Here is a 26,520-nt window from a genome sequence, read left to right as displayed (position 1 = left end):
TGGGAATTTTAATCCACTTTTACTTTGCATTTCCATTGCTTAAGTTTCTTTCATTTCTTTCGTTAAAATGAATGTAAAGTAATAGTGTTTGTTTTTTCTGCGTTAAAATGTTTTTAAATGATTATTCGGATTAACTGAATGTGTTTTAAAAACAGAAAAGAAAATGTTCTTAAAATGATTACTTGGATTAACTGAATGTGTTTAAAAACAGAAAAGAAAATGTTCTTAAAATGTAAAGAAATATAAAAACCAATAAACACCAATTTCCCACAGGTCACAGCATTCACCACTTCATAGGCTTGCGTCAGTTGTGCAGTAGTGGAAAACTGTTTGACTGCTGTAGGCCTAATTTAGTCTGGTGTCGCATATATGTAAAGCATTGCACAAATACATACATGCTTATTACATTTGTCTACATTTCTTGATTCATTTCTACCACTGCTTTAATTCTACAGTGTTTCATATTTATAATCGCTCATATTGCACAATCATTGTTGTGCACGGTCTGCCTATGCACTGTATCTATTTCGGAACGTGCACTGTGCCTTTAAGAACACTGGCAAGTTCGCGGCGCAGGTAAACAAACGGGGTAGACGTCATACCCGAGACATGAAGCTTGCTTGTACTTCTGAAGTTCTTGGTTTTAGGCTAGGAGGTCAGAACATCTTATAATGCGATTTGACAGATTATTCCCGTTTAATAAAAACAACAGAGACCAGAGCCTTTCACGGGGATTACAATCGAATTGAAGTTTGGCTATGACTTGGCATTCGTAGTGAGACAGGAAAAGAGTCACATGAATTTAAACTGAAGATGGCGGAGCAGTATTCAGCATCACCAGGAGGCGTCCGGGATTTGCAAATTTCAGAAAATCTGGACCATTCCGCTGGTGGAATGTCACATCAGCAAGACAATAACGGGCATTACGCCAACAGCCCCGAAGAATCGTTCTCTCCTACCTCGGTCATATACTTTAAAGAGGCACTAAGTTCTTCTGGGAACATACAATTCACAAAGAGGGATCCCCGGGTTCCCGATTCGCCACAGTATGAGTTCCAAATCCAGAGAATCAGGAACAAAAGTAAGTGTTGAAATTCGGCAAAGTTGTTTAAACGTCATCGTTTTACCTTTGGGATCTTAAGCTTTTGAATATATGGTATTTTTCTGTGAAAATGTGCTGACTGTGCAAATAAAGGTAAGTGTTTTCTCGCTTCGACCGCAACCTATGGAAAGAGGTGCGCCCGGAGTATGGAGCTGAGTGAAAACGCAACATCGAAATACACATTTTCAGGGTAACTGGGATGTGGTGAGTGAGTAGCTAAATCTGGCATTTTGTTCAACACACAGCCAAATACATTCTACCAGCCTAAATGAGTACAACATACACGTGTCCTTCCCAATGTTCCATCCATGCTCTATCTGTGCGGTTGTTCGTCACAGTCACATGATAAATAAGCCATTAATGGCAGATCGGTCTGTTTAATTTATCTTTTTTTAATTGGGGCGCGTGGAACAAATGTATGCATTACATGGAAATTAATACAGACTACGGTTAGGTTAGGCAGTTCAGCAATTTATCTTGATGGGCAAATGGGAAACGTGTAGCCTAAGTAGCCTTTGGCTAACGATTACATTAGGCTACTAGCTAGAGTAGCGGAGTCGTAGCCTAGCAGCTACGTCTGTTGTTGAAAATGCATTACCAAAACTAAATCGAAGTATTTAGCTATGTTCGTTTGGCCCGATCGTTTTTGGACGCCAAGCAAAAGCAGGTTGCGGAGTGTGATTGCGACAAATCGGTGGACTATTGCTACTACTGCTAATACTATGGTGTTTAAATATTTGCATTTACAAGCTCGTGTACCTAATAAAATGAGTGTATATGAACTCTGCTATGAGCACACAGCTAATTTGCATGTCAAATGCGGATTGGCTGAACTGTAGAATATCTAGCGTGAGACTAGAGTGAGAAGAAAGCTGTTCTCAAAGAAATGCTCATAATTCAGAAAGTATAAGTACTACACAGAAGTTGTATAATAACGATGTATAATATATGCATGTAGTGTAGAAATTGAGAGAGTAATGGCAGTTTAAAAAGCGTGTACATTTTGTAAAACCGATGAATTCTTAAACCGATGAATTCAGACAGCTGATTTCACTAATACGTTTGATGTACTGGCTGAAGAATTGTGCTAATTTGCAAATCCAGGTGATTAGATTAGAACAAGTATCCTTTCTATTTGAACTAGGATAGGCCTATAAATAGGCTATGGTTATCTTAATGCTGGAAGCTTAGCATTTCCTAAATATGGCGTAGGAGATGTCAGGGGGAATTCTCAACTTCTGCTTATCAAAAACAGGAGTAGCATACTGCTGTAGCGAGCTGTCTGAGAAGAGGATCTGGAATTGACTACTTCTTAAATTGCGTTTTATATTTTCTCTTATGAATGCAGTGGTTTTTAAATATGTAGAAATCCAGTATATCTAGCCTAACATCCATTTACTTTACATGCTGACCCCTGATGGGTAGGGTAGCATATTAACCACGTCTACTGCCATATTATTTTATTTAGCAAGTTGGTACCTGCTGAGTTGATGCAAGAGGATTAGGCTACTGGCCGTGGACGGACATAAACATGTTTAACTGGAGATTGCTTAAATTGTGGGGCCTAAACGGTTGGTGAAAAGCAGGTATTCATGATGCAAAGTGACGCTCTCTAGACAGAAATAATTGCAGGACGTCTTCATTTACAATAGAAGAATCTTGGCAAATGGAAAATACAGACACGGCTTTGCAGTAATTACTGTTGGGGATGTTCCATTTGTGACCTTATTATATAACAATTGTTTAAGCCTAATTTACTGCCCATATTGTAATCAACACTTTGGCTAAAAGTAATTACTAACACCTTAAAGAGGAGTGCTAGCTGTAGTTGCCATCCTGTCTTGACGCTGCATACCCTTCAAAATGAAGCATAATTTCAAATACATTTCCATAATTGCCTGTCCACTGTGGATTGTTAAAGGGTGATATTGTTATTCAAAACTGAGCAAAATAGACTTGGTCTGTCCATCTGTCAGTTTTATTGATGTTCCTCTGAAGCAGTAATGACTTGCTAGTTTGCATTACAGTGCACTCATTGTTTTAGTACTTCTTTAGGCTAAATTATTTTTACCTCCTCTCCAGACTTAACAAAACTCAATACATCAAACTGGGTCTGAGCAAACATTAATACATGAATAAGTTGTCTGTCTAAACCATGTTTATTGCTTTCATGGAGAGGGCAACTAGGTTGCATAATGTAGGCCTACTTATTAAAATATAAATAAATGGCCATACATTGTTAATATCAAGATAACCTGTGAATGGCCATTGTGTACCATCACATTACTTACATTTAGTGGCCTCCATAATGTATTCTGAAACTTTGGGAAAGTGTTGTTGATGATAGGCTATTAACTTGCAGAAAGAACACTTGAAAATGTATGGTAATATCTGTGGGAAGATAAAGCAATGGCCTATATCTCACAACTGAGGGTCATTAGTTAGGGTCAATGTTAGGCTACATGTATTGTACTGTATTCTGATCCCATGAACGTCACCATGCTTGTATGGGGCGACGTTGGCTCAGGCGGTAAGAGCAGTCGTTTGGCAGTCTGAAGGTTTCTGTGTGTGTCTAAGTGTCCCTGATGAGCTGGTCGGTGCTTTGCATGGCAGCCAATCACCGTCGGTGTGTGAGTGTGTGTATGAATGGGTGAATGAGAAGCATCAGTTGTACAGCGCTTTGGATAAAGGTGCTATATAAATGCCGCCATTTGTGTCAGATGGCATTTTATTTGATTTGTCATTTATTATTGTCATGCAAATGTTTAATTTGTAGGTCTGTCTCGGACTACTGGTTATCTTTACTGGGGAGAAATGTCCAGACAATTCGGGAGTTTTCGGTAGTCGGAGCTTCAGCAATACTATCTAAGATCTCATTTCACCTCCCATTGATCAAATTTTACAGCTCGGAGAACAGATGATCGTTTCCCTTGTGCTAAAGTGAAGTCATTGTAATGACAGTGTTGCTGTCTCATCACTCAGTGGCTGAATGCCAATTCACTGTGACAGCATAATGGCCTTTATTGATTCTCCTGGATGAGATGTTAAAATATTTCAGAATATTTGAGAGTGTATGCACATTGCAGCTTTAGTCTTTGTTGATGGAGTTTATTTGCTCAGGAAGGGAACATTTGATATTTAGCCTAGCTATTGAAGAGGAGATTTGATCTCCAAACATCATCTATCATTCTTATTATTTTCTTAATGCTGAGTCTGGATTGTTATAGCAGTGAGTGAAAATGAGGCACTTTTGCTCTGAGTGAGGAAAGTGAGGCAGTGAGCAAAGGATCAGAACCAAATGAATCTGCATTTGATTAACAGGCCTGCTTCCCAAACAAGCAATACTGTCCACACTAGAGATATAGATGAGGATCCATTGCATGAACAGCAGCATCAGGCATCCTGGGATTTATTTATTTATTTTCTGCTGGTACCACCTGCTCACGTGGTGCATGATTTTCAGCACAGCTCATCAGTCGGCCATTTTAGTCTACGCCCACCCCAGCACGCTGCACACAGCCAATCCAATTAGTCCGAGGCCAGCTCTACAGAGGAGAGGAAGGTTTTCATTCCGGGCGCGCTGACAGGCTTTCGCAGCTCGTTCCTAAATCCCGAGGCCGGGAATCTGAGAGCAGTGGCAGGATTCCACGCTTTGTGTCCGAGACGGTGGCGCTTTCTCCCGCGTACATCCCTGATCCCTGGGGGGGGGGTGTGGGAGGAGGGACGGGGGTGAGGGGTGGATGAGGAGGGAGAGAAAGGAGCAGCATCTCTCCGTCCTGCTGAGGATCGCTAGCAGACACTCCTCCTTTCATTTCTTGCCCCTCTTTTGTTTTGTTTTTTTGTTCCTTCTCTTTTCCTCTGCTGTCGCTTGCGGAAGCTACCAGAAGAGCAGAAGCAGAGGGTTGCAGTGCTTTTATTTTATTTTTATTTATATTTTCAGTTTGTTTTGAGAGTAGTAGTTTTTTGACTTGGCATTGCGGACAGAGTTTTTTCCGCCACTGTTCCCGTATGAGCTGAGTCATCATGTCGGACCTGACGCCCCAGAGCGAAGCGCCGACCCCCACCACCGACAAGATCACGCAGGCCGCTCGCGAGACCATTTACCTCTGCAACTTCCGGGTCTCCGTGGACGGGGAGTGGCTCTGTCTGCGAGAACTCAACGACATTTCCCTCACCCCTGACCCGGAGCCTGCCCAGGAAGGTGCGTAAGCGTGGGGGTGGGATGGCATGCTGGGTGGACGGGCTCGCCAGGCTGGGCGTAACCTGGGGTCCGTGGGGGTCTGCGGACCGTCTGTCTGACGTCATTCACCAAACGCACTCTTACATACGCATACATATAGGCTACCATTCATTTTGCTGCATGTATGTGTTATAGTTGCATGCAGTGAGGTTGTTTTCGTAAAAATTTGTAACAGATGGCAACTGCTGTTTTAGCTTCTTCAGAGTGTGCATGTTCTGGCTCCTTCACTGTGTTCTTCGCAAAATATTATCTTTTGGGATTAGAACATTCTTTCCCAGAAACGGTGGTACTGACTGTGGCGCGCATTGTTGCTATTTGTATTTGTTACATCTTTGCATCCTTGGTCCTACATTAGGTTCAAATAATGTTTCAGTTTTATTCTGAGAAGATAAAAGTTGTCTATGCTTTTCTATGAATGCTGTACGGGCTATACATTTTAAAGTACTTGAATGTAATGTTAGAGAGATTTCCATTTGACTAATAATTGACTTTAAACCTAACTTCCTTCATGATGATTAACAGTGCAAACAGTCTAGGCTACTATCTTTAGGCTAAATCTGCCTTGCATTAATACCTCAATGTTTATGCTAGGCTATTCAGGTGGTTGGCTTATAGTTGTGAAGGTAGTTTTCAAAATGTTACATTGATGTTAGAATATGCTATGGTAGCCTACAAATCATCAATGGCCTGCTGTATCTCTTCCAGCATACGCTTAGCCAGGATAGGAATAGGGAGACTCACGCATTAACTCCAGCGAACATCACACATTTTCTATCCTATTTTCACCTGTCTTTTTTTACATTGTTTTGGTTTGGAAGCATTGTCAAGTGTACGAGGTGATTAATTTCACTTTTATTTTTCACCATGCCTCATTTTTTATTATTGTCATCCCTTGGACATTTCATTGCAGTGCATATTCGAGACACAAAACTACAGCCGTAAGGCTAATTATTTTGTAATCTTGGGCTGTGATGTCGAAGACGTAGCCTAGCTTTGTCTAGTTTGTCTTTGTTTCCCAGAATAACAAAACTTGTTCCATATATAACAGCCTGTCTGTTTGGAAAAGAGTACATTGAAAATTGATGGTTTATTCTTTTGAGAATTAAAGTGAAATGAGAGGATGGTGACTGTATGTCAGTAATGTTCCTTGGTCTTTGAACAGTGGAGGTAAATGGACATTCTCGAATGTGCCTCATGTAGGGATAAGTCCTCATATGGAAAGAAATCACTTGCCTTGATTTTACTCAGAACTTTTATTCTGTACAAAATACCTTGGTGTGATTATTATTGAGTATGACTATGATGTTCATTCAACTAAAATTTAGATTTCCCTCAGCTGAATAGGCTAATGAAAAGGCCCAGTTGTAATTCTAACTGTTCACTTTTGCGTTTGGGAAACTGCCAAACAGAAGTGTGAAGTGCTGAGTGTGAGGAGGGAGGAAAGCGGTTTCTCAGAATGTTCGGCTTATCAAGAGAAAACACTCGACCCGTTACCTCAGCAGTGTAAATGTGCTGACTCGCTAGGTCCATCATCGGCCCTGATAGGCCGGCTCTTACTGGTTTATTGGGGGAGAGGGGGGGGGGGGGTTACGCATGAATGCTTAAATTAATGATGGGATTCAGTGGCAGTTTAATGGTGTGGGGGAGTTATAATGTGTGATTTTCAGAATTAAAGCAATGTATGGACAGACTGAGCAGCCTTTGACTACATCTGCTCAGGTAATATATGGCAGTATGACTTGGTTTCCAGCAGAATGGACCTGGCATTGGATTGTTTTATGTTCAGCGTGAGTTACAGACATTTTGTACTCCTGGCTGCCCGTGCACCTATAAAACCAGCCAGGGGAGACAGCCAGTGGGACATTGTGTAGAAACACTTTATACATCGTTTGCATTTAATAACCTTGGCGACTGTGGAGGGTGGATAAATCAGGCCTGCACATTGATGCCTATCCTCTGGTGCATTGGGGACTGTGGCTCTGGCAGCCTCTACTGATAAGCACTTTAAAATGGAGGTAGCCATACTTGGCCAACTGCCTGATACTGCTTTACTTGGGTGATGAAATGTCATTGTTGACTCATAATTAATTGATTTGGATGTGCAGCACCTTGTACAATTTTGGATGTAGTTGGGTCCATATATTTACAGTATATTGATCAGCCTATGCTATAACTTTACAAATGCATTTCTCATTGATTGCTCAGGCAGGTTAAACATCAGTGGTTTCAAATAGGTCACACTGAATTTGATTTGTGCCCAGTGTGTTATTATCGAGATACAGTCACTTGGCCCTACTGGTATTTTAGATCTGGGACATAAGTACGGTTTAAATATGATTGAGGTATTCTCAAAAACCACGGCTTTAGTAGTGAAATAGATTTTGCAGTCTGTGTCTTATTGTGAAAGTTGACGTAAGGCATTCAGAACTGTTTGGAACTTTGAATTTACTAACCATACCAGCATATGGTTTTTGTACAAATATGCACGTAACTCTAACAATAAATGCATGTGTTACTATAAAAACCTTAATCTGCAGCCCTATTCAGTGTACTGTATAAAGTGTATGTGCTGGCCTAGCTCTGACAGACAGTCTGCCCTTATAAAGTGCAGTACACTGGGGAATATTGTTGTACAAAGCCTGCACTGTGAAATGCTTGCTGAGTACAGATGTCCCTCCCTTCACCACTATAGGACAGGACCCACACACACACACACACACACACACACGAGCGCATGCATGCCCCACGTACACACACAAATGCACACACGTACATAGGCACATGCACACAGGCACATGCACACACACCCCACAGACACATTCTGCAGCATTGTAAAAGCCATCCCTCTAGTACTGAAGGACACTCATTTTACAGCCTCCTATTTCTCTCTGCTCCTGCTCTGAACCGCTGCTCTACGGAGATTCTACTTTGCTTTCCAACCACATTTCCTGGCTTCAGGCACTTAATTTCCCGGCTGTGGGTTTTTATGTTTTTTAAAAAATTTTATTTCCTCTGCTAAATGCACTCTCTTCTGAACCCTGTCTTGTGTGTTGGGACAACACACCTACAAATGAGCATTAAAACAGTATCAACACTCCTTAAATGGATCATGTTGGTTATAAAATAGAAATGCAATCATTTAAATTTTTTACAAGGTAAAGTACTCCACATTTGCCTTTACTCTAGTGAAAGCTTGGTTGTATTAATGGTTTGGGGGGTAGTCAGTCTAAAGGCCCGGACACACCAAACCGACGGTTGGCCGCGGAGCGCCGACAAAGATCGCCTCGCTTCGATATGCGTCGTTAATGTTGGCTGTGCCGAACACACCGCAACGACGGTCCGCCGACGGCCGAGTTGCACGTACGTTCTGCGCCTGCGTGAGAGGTAATAACTCTCCACACCAGCAGGTGGCGGTAGTCTGTATTTGTCTTTCAAAAAATGGAAACCGGAAGACCGGGGAATGCGTTTGCATTGCATTGGACCTAGAAGCAGCCATTGTCTCGCACACAACAAACAGTTTGCAGCAATTTCCTTCTCTCGCTATTTAGTAATACTAATCGAAAATTATGTCTGGTAGTGATAGTAACTTTGGAATGGCTTGCTTTCGTCGCTTCCGTTTCTCTTCTCGTGCACTGATTCGCTAGCTGGACAGCCAATCAGAGAGCTCTCTCTCATCGACGGCTCCGGGGGCTCCCTCCAAAACACGCCGACGGAGTGTCGGCGTGCGGGACACACTGGAAAGACTCGGCCGACAGGGTGCCACCGACGTCCGACGGCCGACCGTCGGTTTGGTGTGTCCGGGCCTTAATGAAGTAGCCTACATGTCGGAAAGCTGCTGTATTGTATATGAGGCTTGCTCTTTGAATGGGAGATGTCAGAAGTGTCCAGTGTCAGTGTTTCCCCTCTCCATACTCAGGTGCTTTTATTAGAACAAACAGAAAGACATTCCTGCTAGTACGGAGTGTACCTCATCCTTCCGTCTCATCACGTCTCCTGCCATATTCTCGTCCTTGACCCGTATTCATAATGTGTGCGAATTGGAGTGCTGATGTAGGGTCTGGTCCTCCCTGTGCATATTTTAAACTGTGAACTAAGAAGTCCAAGATCAGCGCTTTATACCCTTTTCATGTTTTATGAACAGGGGCTACACCATATATAGTGTATTATAAATACAGGTCACAGATAAAATAATTCAAATAAATATTTCACTGGAAATATCCAAGGATAAATGTTTTCTGTTTTCAGCTTATCTTACTTATTCGTCAGCTGTTCTCTTCACCTTTAGGTGCACGTGTTCGTGATTTTGAATGTGTTTCTAGAGTGAAATTTGGGTTAAATCTGACCAAAACAGATACAAGTGAATACCCCTTCCTCTTCCAGAGATGGGCCTAATCATCGCTGAATGCCGTTCAGGTTGTTTGAGTGCCATCACCATGGCGACCAGCACATGCGTGCCCTTTTAATCCTCCCCGTTCTCGTCCCTTCTCTGTAGACCCCAAGGACCCGATCGGCATCGAGCGGCTGAACCTGATGAACATGGCCAAGCTGAGCATAAAGGGTCTGATCGAGTCCGCCCTGAACCTGGGCCGCACCCTGGACTCGGACTACGCCCCCCTGCAGCAGTTCTTCGTGGTGATGGAGCACTGCCTGAAGCACGGCCTGAAAAGTGCGCCCCCTGGTGGCCCCGTCGATGACCCGCCCTGCAGGCTTTCTGTGGGCTCATTCCAACCGCTTATTTTTCACCCCTTTCTTCCTTTCCTAGCGTCCTTTCCCCTCAGTCCTAGCTCCATCAAGGGAGGCAAGCACAGGGAGCGAGAGAAGGAGGTGCAGGCGGGGGGGCGGGATGAAGAAAAAGTGAATTAAGCAAATAGAATGTTATTGCTCCTTCAAATTTAGGTTCGAAGCCATGTCAGTTACAGTTGCAGATGCGTGGCAGATGGGTAAAGGTGGAACAACAAGTCAATCGTCTATACGCCACATTTTCCAAATAAATACTTTTGCAAAAGAATGTACTCATGTTTCCTTGCTCAACCCTCTTAGCTCCTGGCTCCTAGCACCTTGAAGCATTTAACAGATAAGAATTTCCTTAAGATGGCAGAACTCTGTCTATTTCCAGGTCAGGCAAGGTACAAGGAGACAGGGAAGGATAATAAGCGATTGGAGTGAGCCCTAAGTTTGACCAGGCATATTGGCAGCTGGTGACGGCTGTGTGTTTAACTGCAGTATGTACTGTATACACACACAGCCCCTCCTTACAGAGAAAAGTGCTGCCTGCCACCCAGTTGTTCACTACGTATTGACAAGTGTGCTACCATTTGCTGATAGGTTGGCTCTATTCCCTGTTGATTAGAACAGTTGAATTGTGGGTATAGACCACAGTTGTAACCAGCTGTGTTGTCAGGGGTGAGGTATGGATGCTTTGTCTGCTTTTGTTTTGGCTGCCTGTACACTGTGGTCCGAGTAGTATAATAAAACTGCAGTCGTAACAAAATCACACTGTCATAAAGTCAACACTGCGGTTTGCTGCAAGCTGTGTGAAATCGGGGCTAATCCGAGGAAGAATGATATCGTCATGTTCTGCTTCAGTCACACAGTGCACTGCACAATAATCACTACTTGCTGATATTTTTTTGTTGTTTTTTTACACATCAATTTCGAAATGGCACATGTCCTTGTGTAATAATTGATTATATAACTCCTTTCTGTGTTCTATGCCTAGCCATCTGGAAAGCTATGCGTTATGATAGCCTTTCAGCTTGCCAACTGGGCTGCAAGACCTCAAAACCTAGTCTAAACAAACTCCAAAGTCCAAAATTCTGTCTCAACCATTACAAAACCATCTGTTCTGCAGGGCTATGGTTCAAATGCAATTGCTGTTATTTACGACTAAACATGCACCACTGTGCAAGAGTTTTAGGCACCCTAGATTAAATTGAAATTAAATTGAGTAACATTAAGTAATAGACCACTTTTCAGATAAAAAATTTATCAAGTCTGTCGTCCAATATGTTTGGAACAACAAATACTGCAGGACAGTGTACCTAAGAGAATTGATGCAGCTTTAAAGGCGATCACAAATATTAATTTGATATAGTTCTACAGAAGACTGTGTCCGTATTGCAGGCAAGAAGACATTCCTTGGGCAGAACAAGTCTTTCTGGGGGCCACTGGAGTTGGTGGAGAAGTTGACCCCAGAAGCAGGAGAGATCACTGCCAGTGTCAAGGACCTTCCTGGACTCAAGTAAGCAATACTTTAGATCTGGTCCATAATGCCATATGAAACAAGCTATGTTTGGCCAAGGTGTGGTTTTCACAGGAGTGATATTCTAAATGGGATACAGACCTGGGAATATCGTAATTTACAACACAGAAAGATATGCTTCCTCTTCTCCTTCCCAGAACCCCCTTGGGCCGGGGGAGGGCGTGGCTTCGTCTGGCTCTGATGCAGAAGAAGCTGTCTGATTACATGAAGACCATAATCAACCGCAAGGACTTGCTCAGGTACATTCGGTTTCACAGTTTATCATTCTGGCACTTCTATGTCATACAAATTTAGTGTATAAATGTGAAGTGTAAAGGAGAGAATTCCAGTCTTTTACAAAAAAGGGAATGTATTTCAACATTAGTATTAAAACATCCTAAACGTAAGGAATAAGATTTTAATGTAGATTGTGTGTATATCACAACATGCATATGTGGATGGTGGTGTCATGTATGCAGTCCTGTACACTATTTTGTGGACTTGTCCTGTTATATTGTATGTTTACAATATCACACTACAATGCACATGCATTGCAGAGTTATATATATTGTAGGATTTTGATATAATGTATGCATAATTAAGAGTTTGAAATATAAACAGGACGGATTTGCCAGGTATTGAATAATAACATCGTAAGGAAGAATGCAGTGTGTCAGGGATCATTAAATCACGGTCTTCAAGGGCAGAGTGCTGGTTTTCCACCCCCCCCTTTACCTGGGAGTCAGGTGTGAAAACAGTCTGGCCAATCTGCAGCACTAATTACCCAGGAGAAAAGAACCAGGGCTGGATTTGGATTGGAGGGCCAGAGTTGGTGATCCCTGGAGTGTGTGGTTGTTCCTTGTTCCCTTCAGTGAGTTCTATGAAGCGAACGCTTTAATGATGGAGGAAGAGGGAGCGGTAATCGCGGGACTGCTGGTGGGGCTCAACGTTATTGACGCAAACCTCTGCATGAAGGGGGAAGATCTGGACTCTCAGGTGACTTCACCTGTTACTACAGGATGCACACTGGCTCCATCAGTCTTCAGATGGGCTAGCATTTTTTCTATTTGTGCACTGGTCTGATTTCAAGTTGCATGGATTAGTTGGAATTGAGCATTTGCTTTAGTATGGTTTAGTGCTGTCCTAACCTGTTCCAGGAGATCTACCGTCTTGTAGGTTTTGACCATAACAAAACACACCTCATTCAACAGCTAGAGCAGGGCTGCCCAACCCTGTTCCTTGATATCCACCATCCTGTTGGTTTTCACTCCAACCCTAACAAAGCACACCTCATTCAACAGCTAGAGATCTCGTCGAGCTGCTAAATCGTAGAATCGGTTGTGCCAAATTAGGATTGAAATGAAAACCAACATGACTGTAGATTTCCAGGAGCAGTATAGAGCAGCGCTTGTTTAGTGGGTGAGCCAATAAGCAGCATGTGGAAATGAGTGCGTCTCTGTTGATAACTCCATAATGGTGACTGGCGTTTCTCTTTCATCGTGTGTGCACTTGCAGGTTGGCGTTATAGATTTCTCCATGTACTTAAAGGACGGTGGGCACAGCAGTAAAAGTGCTGAAGGGTGAGTCTGTGTCAGGGAATAAAATGCTTTTGTGCAGATTCCTCTGCCCACAGCTGTGAATGCGTCTGCTTAAACACTGCATCCTTGTGTCTCCTTTCCGTATTTCAGTGACGGACAGATAACCGCCATTCTTGACCAGAAGAATTACGTTGAAGAACTTAATAGACATTTGAGGTACGGTCATGTTATTTAAACAGACCTGTCATTGAATACATGCATGTTTTATGGCTAAATGTTTCTTGTTTTATTAACTGCTCTTCTGCTGAAATCACTGTTGTTCCTCTCCTTAAACAGTGCCTCAGTGAACAATCTCCAAGCAAAAGTGGATGCACTGGAGAAGTCCAATTCAAAGTTAACAGAAGAGGTGGGAATTTTCTCATTTTTGTGCTTTTGTGCAGATGTTTATTGTTGAGAATGTGAGGGATTGTGGACCTCTTTTAGGGCAGAGCTCCTCTGCAACATTGACTCCCAAGACCCAATCAAATTACTATGCTCTCCAGGGGAAAACACCTATTAGTTTAGATCATTCAGTTATTTAAAGTACATGATTTATCCATAGTTTACATTTACAAGTTGGATAGCCTGAGGCTCAGACTAAAGTGGTAGAGCATTCATTTTAAGTCAGGTTTGAAATAAAATAAAATACATATAATATTAAACATTGCTTAGATGATTATTATATAATTTGCATGGAGTGTTAAGTAGACAGGGAGACAAGGGTTGTACAGTATCTTGTTCTGTCCTTTCAAATCTGGTTTGAAAAGGTTGTGCTTCCAATTTTGGTTATTCAGTGGTATATTATCCCCGCTCCTTTGATTTGAACTTGCAACCCTCATTTAATTCCTCCCTTTTCATCTACATTTTACTCAGCAAATTTTCTGAAACTGTTGTTCTATTGTCTTTCCCCTCTTTTAGCTTGCAGTTGCAAACAACCGGATCATAACCCTTCAGGAAGATCTGGAACGGGTAAAGGAGGAGAGTTCTCACATGCTGGATTGTGATCGCAAGGTATTTACACCTCCATACGTCCAGTTTTTATCTACGTAACGCCAAACAACGCATTTGAATCCTAGGTCAGCTTACTTTGCTCATATCTTTTTTGAGTTTCTCTTGAGTATACATGCATTTTGGAGAAACCTTGGAGGGTATTTTATTCCAATCACCTGGATTTGCTAATTTGCAGCGCAATTCTTCAGCCAGGAGGTAGAACTAATGAGTGAAATCAGCTGGGTGAGTTCATGGGTGGAAGAAACACAGGGCATAACTTTTAGTTTCAGACCCCTGGACTTTCCACCTCTGCAGGGCACACAAAGGAAAATCTGTATTTGATCCAATTCAGTAGTAAAAGAGGTCTGGTCTGTCCTCTCTGTACCCAGTTCATTACTGCTATGGCCAACTGTTTCATATCCACTGTGGAGTGGCCAGGTGTAATATAGAACACTGTTATATCACTAAATATCTAAGATGGCTGACTGGAGTGGGTGTGTGTCATGTCCACACAGGTGTCGAAACCTGAAGATGCAACGGACGGACAGGTCCTGGGAGAGGCCCGCAAACAGCTCAAGGAGGAAACCCAGCTGCGATTGGTCAGTATCTCTTCTATGGTCTGCTCATGTCTGTCTTATTTTTTGGCAGTTACAAGTAAACAGAGGTCATTACATCTTGCTGTTGCAAAGCTTGTTTTCCAACATTTGGTGACACGGAAAAGGAGTGTGTCGGGATAGTTGAATATGTGTGTCAGGACAGTTGAGTATACAGTCTGAATGCCTGGTTAGTTGAATATGAGCATCGCAGTAGTTGAATATGCGTGTCAGGATTGTTGAATATGAATGTTGCGATAGTTGAATATGCTAATATTAGCTGGATCCAACACTGTTATCTTTTTCTGTAGAACTCCTCTCATAATCCTATTGAGGGCATCTGATGGTGCTTTAAGCATGAGCAGCTGCTAAGTGAATGCAATGCAGTGTAAAGTGCTGAGAGTAAGCTCGGACCCCAGTGTGAGGGAGGTAGAGAGACCCTAACACCCTCCCCGTTCCCTCAGGACGTGGAGCGCGAGCTGGAGCTCCAGATTGGGATGAAGCAGGAGATGGAGCTGTCCATGAAGATGCTGGAGAAGGACATCTGCGAGAAACAGGACGCCCTGGTGGAGCTCCGGCAGCAGCTGGATGACCTGCGAACCCTCAACCACCAGCTGTCCCACAAGTCCCAGGTACCGCCTAACCCCCTGGGGCCCAGGGCTGGGAGGAGACAACCACAGAGATAGGTGGATAGAAATTTAGATGGATGTATAGCCTTGATAGACAAATTGACAGGCAGGTGGATAGATAGGTCAATAGATAAGATACAGTAGATAGAGATCAAGGGATGGATAGATGGGTTGATATAGATATAGATGGGTAGATAGATAGATATAGATAGATGGGTAGATTTTCTTGTCTGTTGTCGGAATGGGCTTGTGGCATAATGCAAATTTACATGAGAAGGGAAGGTTCCCTTTAACAATATGCTGGACATTGCCTTTGCAAAGCACTGTGTTATTGAAAAGAGAGCACTGGCTCTGCAACAGTTAAAAAAAGGTACTGTAGACTGTTGGGAATGGCAGCTCTGTCATATGGCACGGCGGTATGACACGGTGTGGTCTGTTCACAGGGGTCAGAGGTCACTGTGAAACAGAAGAGTGACATAATCAGCCGATTGGAGGACAAAGCCAATCAGATGGCAGCAACCATCAGACAGCTGGAGCAGAGGTAGGAAGTAGTCTGCACTGCCCGAAACTGAACTAAATATTACAATATTAATATTAAATAAATATTACATTACATGGCATTTAGCAGACCTGAGAGGACAGTACAGTTCTGAGTCCTAGTGTAAACATACAGAAAATCAGAACCCTTGAAGAGTACAATCAACTTTCAAACTTGCATACCACAGTTGGCAGCTAGAATACAACAATACAACAGCCAATAAAAACAATACCTATACAAGTAACAATATCTATATCAATATCTATACATCTATACACATCAAATACTGATGTGAGCCCTTGCCAAAAACTTGGATGGCCCCTGGTTGCACAAATTATGACGTAAATCAGTTCTGCGGTTCAATTGCAAAGAGAAACGAGAAAGTTCTTGTGTAAAGAGTGTTTTGAATGTTGTTGTATCCGGGATGTGCTCCTTGCCCCATTCTTTCCTGTTGATGTTAATTCCTCTCGACCTTGAGGAAGTGCTTTTTGCAGAGCAGCTGGTGAATCCTGTCCTGTAATAACGCATTTTTCCCCTCTCCTCTTCCTCATTATTTTGTTCTGTCGCACCATTTTCACTCCCCACCCGCCCACCCTCCATTGCTGATTGTCATCCGTTTCCTGGACAGGGAAAAAGACTTGGTGAAACAGGCCCGGAGCCTGAACTCTGCAGCAGGGAAGCTGCTTCAGTCACAGGACTGAACAATGAGGATCACAAACATTTTCAGAATTCTGGAAATGGCAAAAAAAAACGAACAAAAAAAACGATTTCATGTTTAACGCAATTGTTGGTTTTCCGAAAATTCCAAGGTGCTTTTCCTAAGTCTTCAGACAATTCCCCTGCATTTCCATTTACTAAAGTAGCTTCCTGTGTGGATTTGAGAACAAAAAGGCCTACATAGGGGGGAAGAGAACGCAACTTTGCAGGGGCGTATTCTTCTTGAGGACAATTTTAGTCTTGATATTTGCATTTCCTGCCTGTTGGTACTCCCCAGGTCCACCTTAGTGTACTGTTGAAATGGCAGATGACATCTGTTACGACGCATCCCATTCTGCAGTGGGCAAAGTAATGCTTCTTGTGAGGGTATCGCAGATAGAGGGGGAATCTGAGGTACTGCTCTGTGTGAACAGATGGCCTATTCCAAAGAATGTTTGGACATAAAATGAAGTGTATCACAGCGCTATGACAAGGTGTCTACTTGTAATGAAAGATAATGGCGTCTATCCAGGACAAAAAAGCAGTAGTGTCCCTTTCAGTGTTGACAGATTCCCCCCCCTCCCCAATAACAATTAGATAAAAACATTAGACAAAATCCACCAGCCTGACAAACTCCACATTATGCACTGGTGTAGTAATAGCCTATTTAATATTTGGTATTGACTTTTTTTTTTTTTGTTGTGTAGCAGCATATAAGCTTAGATCGATTGATTTAAGCAGAGCTGGGTTTTTGATTGAATGCCAATCATTCCCTATGCAAATGAGTTGAAAAGGCTTATTTTGTCTTTAAATAAAGTATAAATGAGTGTAAGAGGTGTGTATGATTCGGAACCTAAACATTTACAAAATTAAAATGAGCCTTTGGGGACGTTTTGGTTTTGCTTCCGTGTGTTGCTCAATGACATGCCTGAAATACGTGAAGTAAGACATTGACATAACACTAGCAGGAGTCACCAAAAGAATGAATGAATTTATCATGAACCTGATATTTCATAGGGATGTTAAGCTTGAGCTGCCCAACGCATGTGTAAGGTTGGTGTTTTTATGGAAGTTGTGACTGAGATATTGATTTGGCAGCCTATTGGTGGGAGGGAATAGGACAATGTGTGTTGATATAACATTGATGTAAAATGTAGTCAAAAAGGCTTAATAAAACAACAACAGTTTGAAAACGAGTTGGCCTGGTTCACCGTCTTTGGACAGAACCCTTCCATTCTTTCTGTGGAAAGAATGACAATGTCACCTCCCATTCCCGTTCACCCCCAAGCCGCTATTTTTAGTTATTTATTTTCTTTCTTATTTTTATCCACCTCTCTCCTCCCTTTGATGTGGGGTGGATTTGGGTGTTTTTCCCCACCACGACTTTGGTTTTACCACCCCGTTCATGTGGCTCGAACCCAGATCCAGGCAGGCTGAGCGGGACCGGGACCTGGCCGATGAAGCCAATCGCCTCTTCAAGCAGGAGTTTGGCGACAAGATCGAGAGCCTGCTGCTGGAGGTGGAGCAGCTGCAGAAGCAGAGGTACAATATTAATAGCGTTAATAATGACGCAAATAATTAATAATACTGATCTAGTATTATTGATCATGTTTTTGTTAATGATGCATGGTATTTATAATGTATATTGCTTTTCATCAGTGATCACAAAGTATGTCACAGGCAAATTTGCCAGTTTCTAAAATGGCTACAAATTGTTTTTCAATGAGCCTACTTCAGACACCAGAGGATTTTGGGTAGTGAAGCATAGCTGAATCTCACCTTCCCTGTTCGAGAACAAACCCACTGGTGCGCCACACATTTAAATAATAATAAATAAATAAAAATAATAAATAAATAAAAATCCATCTGTGATCAGTTTTGACTGGTTATTGACATTCACAGCTGAAGATTGTAGCTTTGACTTTAACAGTGGATATGAATTTGGGCTGTGCAAGTTCACCAGATTCTGGGAGGCAGTGACGTTGTTCCCTCACTGATTACCGTTTATTAGATCAGCCCACATGACAGGGCCCCATAAAATACTTTACTGTACTGACGGAGGAGTGGACATGAGCAGAGGCATGCTCTCATTCAAGGTCAGGTGTGTGTTGAGAGGTCTGGACCAGTCAGTTAGCCGTTAGCCTGTTAATGTTTTTTATTTTCCCCAATGAAAATCCTGTTTGTCTTGATCGACGCTAGGGCTAATGGCTGGTGTAAAGAAGAGTGATCTGTGTTTTCTGCATGCTTGTATTGGGGATGGAGCTGCTAAGGCTAACCATACACAGCAGGTGTTCAGTGTGTTTTGCAGGCTTGTATAGGGAGTTGTTAAGGCTAATGATATATACGACGGATGTAAAAACTCAGCTAGGGTTGGGTGCGTCTCACAGGCTTGCATTGGGGATGGAGTTGAAGAAGGAGAGGGAAAGGAAGGGTGGAGCTGCCCATGTTGACCCCCCCTCAGTGGAGAAGCCACCCCCTTCCCCACAGAAAGACGTCAAGAAGCAGGTGGAAGACATAAGAAAGGTGTGAATGGATACTGTGCCCTCCATAATATTTGGACATTAGACTTAGATTTTACTCCACAATTTTAGATTTTTAATCAAACTATTCACATGTGGTTAAAGAGTCTCAGCTTTTACTAAATTATATTTTTAGAAATTTTTCGTTTAGAACGGACAGTGCTTTTTATACATAACTCGCATTTCAGAGCACCATGATGTTTGGTTTGAAACTACATAGCGATATTACACCTTTTTAATTTTTCGATGTGAAAATTGCTGGTTGGGCAGTTAAGCCTTGTGGAATAAAGATATTGACCTCTAGGAGTGTTAATTTCAGCTATACAATCCGTCTGCTTTGCTTCATAAAATTAGGCCAATTTCACTGACACATTAGTAAATATACAGACCATTTCTTCCCCCAATTAGGAGTTGGAGGCAGTCAGGAAAGAGAACGATCAACTGCGGACAGTGTTGGAGAAGGAAAGTCTTGGTTCAAACACGTGAGTGTGCGGAAGAGTCTGTCCACCCCTTGTTGTAAGTGATCAGATTGTAAATATTGTTTCACTGAATACTTGTGCAGATACAAAATTTTCTCTTCTTTCAGGTCGTCACAAACTGAAGATGAACAGGTTTGTTTTGTGTCCTTCCTGTAATGTTCACACTGCAAAATAACATGTCTTCCCTGGTGAAAAATGATCAGCTATGATCAGCTTGAAATTGCCAACTACCAAAATATCAAAACATAGCTTGAGCTGGTCGAATCATGTCTGGTATGGAGCTGGTCCAAACTGGTCAACCAGCAATCAGCTTTCAAAACCTAGATTGAGCTGTTTTTTGCAGCTGGGTTAACGAGTGTTTCAGCCTTGTAATTAAACATGTTTTATTTTGGGATGAGGAACTATTAGTTTTTATTTTATTTTAGTGGAATTCTTACCCCATTGGCAAATCTTGAAATGATAAAACCTCCTTGCCAATCTGCTTTATTTTGTAGAAAGTGATTTTAAGTCTAAATATAAGCATACAATACTTGTAAAGATAAGGTATTGAGACCTCTTGAGACAGAACAGTGTTCTGGTCATGATAATGTTATTATACCGACACACTAGTTCCCTATTATGGGAAATTATACAGACAGGGGCCTGCTCTGTTTTTCAGTCAAGGCTAGGATACAGTGCTTCCATAGTGGACATTTTGTTCTCTTTTCAAGGTTCAGTCAGTGACTGAAGACATTCAGCCATCAATCTGCAACATGTGTGAGGACGCGGACTCTTTGACAAGGACCAAGGTACTCTTGTTAATTCATGACAGAAAGACTTCTTGCCAAGAATAGTAGTCTAAACCGCAAACGGTACTTCGCTCAGTTTTCATCTATCTTTGTACCCTATTATAAGTGGAAAGCAAGCATCTTGGAATTGAAGTTTAAATATTAAGTCATATGGAATATATGATTTGCTCTCTTACTGGTGGTACCAGATGGGAAATCAGCATTGGAAGAGAACGTTGCTTCAGAAGTGGTATGATCTCCTTCGTAAGCCCTGTATAGGCATTCAAAAATGCTTATGTCACAGTCAAAAGTAGGCAGAGGGTGTATGTCATGGTAAAAGTCGCTTGTTGCTTTGGTGGTGACAATATGCACCATAACCCTATTCATGCTTCCTGACAGGCATGTTTGTGCGTACTTATTATTCGGGTATATCTTTGACGAAGGAGCATTGTATGGAGCATACAGTGCAGTCCATAAGTATTTGTACAGTGGCACAATGTCTGTTCTTTTGGCTCTGTACTCCAGTACATTGGATTTGAAATTAAACCACACTATGAAGTTAAAGTGCAGACTGTCACCTTTAATTTGATTCGTCAGGTGTATTCAATCACTTCCCTGGTGGAGGTAGAGTATAAGAGAGCTTTCAGTGTCTAGTCTTGATTCTAGGCTTTTGATTGCCTTTGGAGTCTGTCATTGGCGTTTATCAACATGAGGACAGAGTTGTGTCAATGACCGTTAAGGAAGGCTCAGATATAAGAACAGAAAAGCTGTCAGAGACATGGGACGGACAATCAATATGCTTACTGAAATAAATTGTTTGCTGGAGTACAGAGCCAAAAGAACAGAAATTGTACTAGTGTCCAAATACGTACGGACTGCAGCGTATATGAGTTGTATGGATCGTTTCTGGCTTTTTGTTGCAGAGACAGTGTGAGAACTGCAGAGAGGTCTTCTGTGAGAGCTGTCTGGCCAATGAGCTGCCTTTGCCCTCCTCAATCAATCCTGTTCAAGTCTGCAACACCTGCCACTCAAAACTACTGCAGCAGTACGCTTCGAGTCCTTCCTGACCCTGCAGGGAACACAAGAACAAATAAACATATGATTTACTCCAGATAGGGAATGTGTGTAACATTTAGGCCTGAAGCATACCCTACGCAAGTACGTGAACGCAAATGACAACGCCAGGCTAACGCACTGCAAATGCACTGCCCAGTTGTACATCCTCAACGTGTGTTCTGTCCCTGTGGAGGTAATAAACCCCAGTCCTCAAGGACATCACCATCCAGGACAGTTGTGAAAGACTGAGCAGAAGAAGGCACAAATGGAAGAAGACTGCTTCATCCTGTTGTTGCCTGCTATAGCGTGCCCTCACTGCAAGATTTAACCCTGCATCACACACCTGTGTTGCATTTAGAAGTTCAGGTGACATATTTTAGAATGCAACGATGCATGAAATGCACTTTGCGCGGCTCGAAGCATCTGCGTTCATGTATTTACGTAGGGTATCTGCTCATGTAGAATTATTGGTAGAAGGGAATCCTTTGGCAGTGTGCAAGATCTTATCAGTGTTGCATATGTTCATGGCTACATTGATCACGGTAACATGGAACGAATGGAAAATGGTAAGTGTCCACTGAGTGGATTGAAACTGCACAAGTGCATGCCAATATAAGCTCTTGCAGCACAAGCTTAAGGGAATACGCTATTGATAAAACAGTGTCTGGGATGAATTGCAGTTGAATTGTACTCAGAGAAATTTCCCCTTTACGCCAGGGGTCGGCAACCCTGGTCCAGGAGAGCCGCAGGGTGTGCTGGCTTTTGTTGTTACTCAGCACTTAATTGATCAATGAAAGCAGTCGATTGCACAGTTAACTTGCCTCACCTTGTTTCTTTGGTCTGAATCAGTTGCTGATTTTGAGGTGAAAACAAAATCCAGCACACTGCGGCTCTCCAGGATCAGGGCTGCGACCCCTGTTTTAGGGTAAGGCAAGACCTGCCATTCATGTTATCATCATGCAGTTTGCCTGCCAGCCTGATCTTGGCCTTTTCTCCATTATGGAACACACATTTTATCTAGTCATTTCAAGACGCTACCAAAACACAATGGTGTTTTCGAAAGGGCAACAGTGCATTGCAAACAAAGGTTCCAGTCTATATTTTAGCAATCACTGTTCTTCAGAGAAGTAGTTGCTTTTGTTGAATTGAATTGCTGGATCTCTCAATGCAAAAAATGTTTTTTAGATGCTCCCATTGGTTTTCTAACTGAATTGAGAGGAGTACCTAACTGAAGTGACAGTGTTTTACTTCATGAACACCATTTTTAATCGCATTTGTGGGCTTTTTTTTTTTTTTTTTTTTTGCCTTTTGGCTACTTTTCTCCAGTAACCACTTTTTTTCCCCACAGTGTCTGACTGGGTAAAAATGGAATGTGCATCATATCAAAGAGAGTTCATTAAAGCTTTGTACAATCAAGCTTTATCTGCATTGCTTTATTGAAGTCCTGTGAGCTTTTCTCATGGCATTGTAAGCTACTAGCTGTTGTAACTGGAAATTATGGTGTAATATTTTTCTGGGGTTCATTTCAAATGATTGCTGAACAATAAACTTTTATTAAAACGCAGCAGCGCTGATTACTTTGTTTTGATCTTGATACATGAAAGCAGAGCATGAAGGCTGCAAACACAATCATGTTGAGACCATGAACTGCAAGATTCATGGGTTTGGCCTCATCTATATTTGGAGATTTCTTTAAAGCCATATGCTGTAGATGGATGGGTAGATTTATATTGACCTTTTCTGACAGTCAAAGCACTTCACATTGATGAGGGAACTCACTCCAAAAACCACAAATGTGCAGCACCCACCTGGGTGATGTGGCAGCCATTTTGCACCAGAAAGCTCACCACAGTTACCGAAGTGGAGAGAGAGAAACAGGTTTTTTACAATCACTTTGACACTAATTTCAGAACCTTGAGGTCATTTTTCTACATGTACATTTTAGTAATTTGGCAGGCGCTTTTAATCCAAAGCGACTTACAAGTGCATAGGTTCTTCCACAAGTCAAAGCATCACATCCATAACTAGGAAAATACACATGAAATGCTTTTTTTGGGGGGTTAGACAAGGAGGATAGGGATATCAGAAGGGAGGAAGAAGGTAGAGTTTGAAAAGGTGGGTTTTGAGTCTGCATCGAAATAGGGGGAGGGATTCTGCTGTCCTGACAGTGGTAGGCAAGTCATTCCACCACTGAGGAACCAGAATGGAAAACAGGCGTGAAAGTGCAGCTCGACCGCCAGGTGCACGTAGAGAGGGAACCATAAGGCGACCAGAGCTGGCAGACCGGAGTGGTCTAGCTGGGGAGTAGGGAGTGATCAAGGATTGTATGTAGGGTGGGGCAGTCCCCTTATCAGCCTGAAATGCCAACACTAGGGCCTTGAATCGGATGCGTGCAGCAATATGAAGCCAGTGGAGGCCAATGAGAAGCGGGGTGACATGAGCCGACCTGGGCTGACTGGTGATCAGGCGGGCTGCAGCATTCTGGACCAGCTGGAGGGGCTTGATGGCACAAGCTGGGAGACCGGCTAGGAGGGAGTTGCAGTAATCCAGGCGGGAAAATAGTCAATAGTCAGTGAGAGGTCGACTGACGGAGAGGACTTAGCAGGGATGTAGAGAAGCTCAGTTTTGGCAAGGTTGAGCTTCAGGTGATGGGAAGTCATCCAAGCAGAGATATCAGCCAAGCAGGCAGAGATGTGTGTGAGAGTGATAAGAAAAGCCATGGGAAGAGATAACAGAACCAAGAGACATGGTGTATAGCGAGAAGAGGAGAGGCCCAAGAACTGAGCCCTGCGGGACTCCAGTTTGTAGGGGGTGAGGGTCAGAGACTGAGCCCCTCCAAGTCACTTGGTAGGAGCGACCAGAGAGGTAGGAGGAAAACCAAGCGAGTGCAGACCCTGTGACACCCATCCCAGACAGCGATGAGAGCAGAATCTCATGGTTGACTGTGTCGAAGGCGGCCGACGGGTCGAGGAAGATGAGAACAGAGGAGAAGGATTTGGCTTTAGCAGAGTGGAGTGCCTCAGTGACCACGAGCAGGGTGGTCTCAGTGGAGTGGCCACTCTTGAAGAGCAGAGGGGTCAAGAGTAGGTTTTTTGAGCAGGGGAGTGACTCTGGCCCCCTTCAGGGAAGAGGGCATGGTGCCGGAAGAGAGGGAGGTGTTGATTAGAGAGGAGAGAAAAGGGAGAATGTCATTGGATATAGATTGTAGAAGGGGAGAGGGGATGGGGTCAAGAGGACAGGTGGTCGGGCGGTGGGATGTAAGGAGTTTCAATGTGTCGGAGTCAGAGAGGGGAGAAAAGGAGGCTAGGGAGTTGGGGAAGGTAGGAGGGTCAGCGGGGGGAGAGGGTTGGGAGAAGGAATTGCGAATGGCGTCGACCTTCTTTTCAAAGAAGGAGACAAAGTCATCAGGTGTGAGTGATGAGGGGGGTGGGGGGGAGGGGGGGCCAGAAGAGAGGAGAAGGTTGAAAACAGTTTGCGGGGATTAGAGGCGGCCGCGTTAATTTTCTAAACTGTAGACAACTGAAAACATAATGAAAATGCATTGCATCAAAACAAAAACTTTTTTCAATTGCTTGGATACAATATACATAAACCCAAAATAATTTGTTCGCTGAACCAAATCGCTTGTTCACAATGACACAAATTAACTTTCAAAGTATTAGTATTTTAAAATGAAATACACATTACATTTGAAAATACTGTCTTCATTCATTACAATGCATCAAACTACCAATGTATCCAACTACTCAAAATGATAAATAACTAACATTACTCCAAAAGCATAGTTTTATGGAAACGGATTACTTGTAACAACATTCCATGTTTAGATCATGAATGTTTTAGGACAAATTAACTGATTGACACCAATTAATTTTGAACCGGATCACTTTTAACACATTATCATTGAATGTAAGATTTAATCACCATCCTTTGTCACCTTCTCGACCTGATCTTTCTGAGGAACTGCTCCTCTTCTAACCCCACTGTTACCCCTTTACACATGTCCGATCACCACTTCATTTCATTCTCCATCCCCCTAGCTCCTCTGCCTCCCTCCCCTTCTCTCACTCCAACTGTTTCTGTCCGATGTAACCTCCGCTCTCTATCACCCTCCTCCCTTGCCCCCAGAGTCACCGCTTCTCTCCCTCCTCTTGAAACCTTCTCCGAACTACCCACTGACTCTGCATCTTCCGCCCTGCTTTCCTCTCTCTCCTAAGCCCTTGACTCTCTCTGTCTTCTTGTCTCCCGGCCTGCTCGATCCTCCCCTCCCAGCCCATGGGTTTCTGACCTTCTACATTCCTCCAGGCCCAGCCTAAGTGCAGCTGAGAAGGAAGTGGAGGAAATCAAAAGACCCATCGGACCTGTCTTCCTACCAGTCTCCATCCATCCATCCATCCATTATCTGAACCCGCTTATCCTGATCAGGGTCGCAGGGGGGCTGGAGCCTATCCCAGCATACATTGGGCGAAAGGCAGGAATACACCCTGGACAGGTCGCCAGTCCATCGCAAGGCACACGCACCATTCACTCACACACTCATTGCTACGGGCAATTTAGACTCTCCAATCGGCCTAACCTGCATGTCTTTGGACTGTGGGAGGAAACCGGAGTACCCGGAGGAAACCCACGCAGACACGGGGAGAACATGCAAACTCCGCACAGAGAGGCCCCGGCCGACGGGGATTCGAACCCAGGACCTCCTTGCTGTGAGGCGGCAGTGCTACCCACTGCACCATCCGTGCCGCCCCTACCAGTCTCTCCTGGCGGAATTCTCCTCAACTATCACCACTGCCAAAAGAAATTACTTCCAAACAAAAATCCAGAATTCCACTTCTAACCCCCGTCAACTGTTCTCCATTTTCTCCTCTCTCCTCAGCACACTTCCCCCACCATCTCAGTCCTCCCTCACTGCTGATGACTTTGCGGTATTTTTTGACGAGAAGGTTGCAGATATCCGCAGCACCTTCGCGACCACCACCACCTCTGTGTCTGCCTCCCTTTCTGTGCCTGCCCCGTTTCTCCTCTTTCTGTACCCTTACAGATGCTGATGTGTCTCACCTCCTGCTCTCCCACCGCCCTACTACTTGTGCCCT

The 26,520-nt window shown here is 43.2% G+C and overlaps 1 protein-coding gene across 4 annotated transcripts; it reads left to right on the top strand.

The window, feature by feature from the left end:
• The first annotated feature begins 594 nt into the window (after positions 1–594).
• On the top strand, positions 595–22,991 carry LOC133140216 (protein RUFY3-like). 4 transcript variants are annotated; one of them, XM_061259896.1, is made up of 18 exons: positions 595–1,081; positions 9,835–10,008; positions 11,466–11,583; positions 11,742–11,843; positions 12,456–12,579; positions 13,099–13,163; positions 13,272–13,337; positions 13,458–13,527; positions 14,079–14,171; positions 14,666–14,749; positions 15,208–15,375; positions 15,816–15,913; positions 18,029–18,148; positions 18,994–19,129; positions 19,534–19,607; positions 19,712–19,736; positions 20,315–20,392; positions 21,295–22,991. In XM_061259896.1, the coding sequence occupies exons 1-18, from the start codon at positions 814–816 to the stop codon at positions 21,436–21,438; spliced, it is 2,007 nt and encodes a 668-aa protein (XP_061115880.1). In that variant the 5' UTR covers positions 595–813; the 3' UTR covers positions 21,439–22,991. The 4 variants fall into 4 exon arrangements, with proteins under 4 accessions (XP_061115880.1, XP_061115882.1, XP_061115883.1 ...); XM_061259897.1 differs by lacking the exon at positions 595–1,081 and adding an exon at positions 4,965–5,303; XM_061259898.1 differs by lacking the exons at positions 18,029–18,148; positions 18,994–19,129; positions 19,534–19,607; ... (1 more) ...; positions 20,315–20,392; positions 21,295–22,991 and adding an exon at positions 16,539–17,802.
• The last annotated feature ends 3,529 nt before the right edge of the window (positions 22,992–26,520 follow it).

Source organism: Conger conger, chromosome 11, assembly GCF_963514075.1.
Source record: "Conger conger chromosome 11, fConCon1.1, whole genome shotgun sequence".
NCBI classification, from domain to species: domain Eukaryota; kingdom Metazoa; phylum Chordata; class Actinopteri; order Anguilliformes; family Congridae; genus Conger; species Conger conger.
Note: the sequence above shows the minus strand (reverse complement) of the source record. Positions and strands in the feature narration are given on the sequence as shown.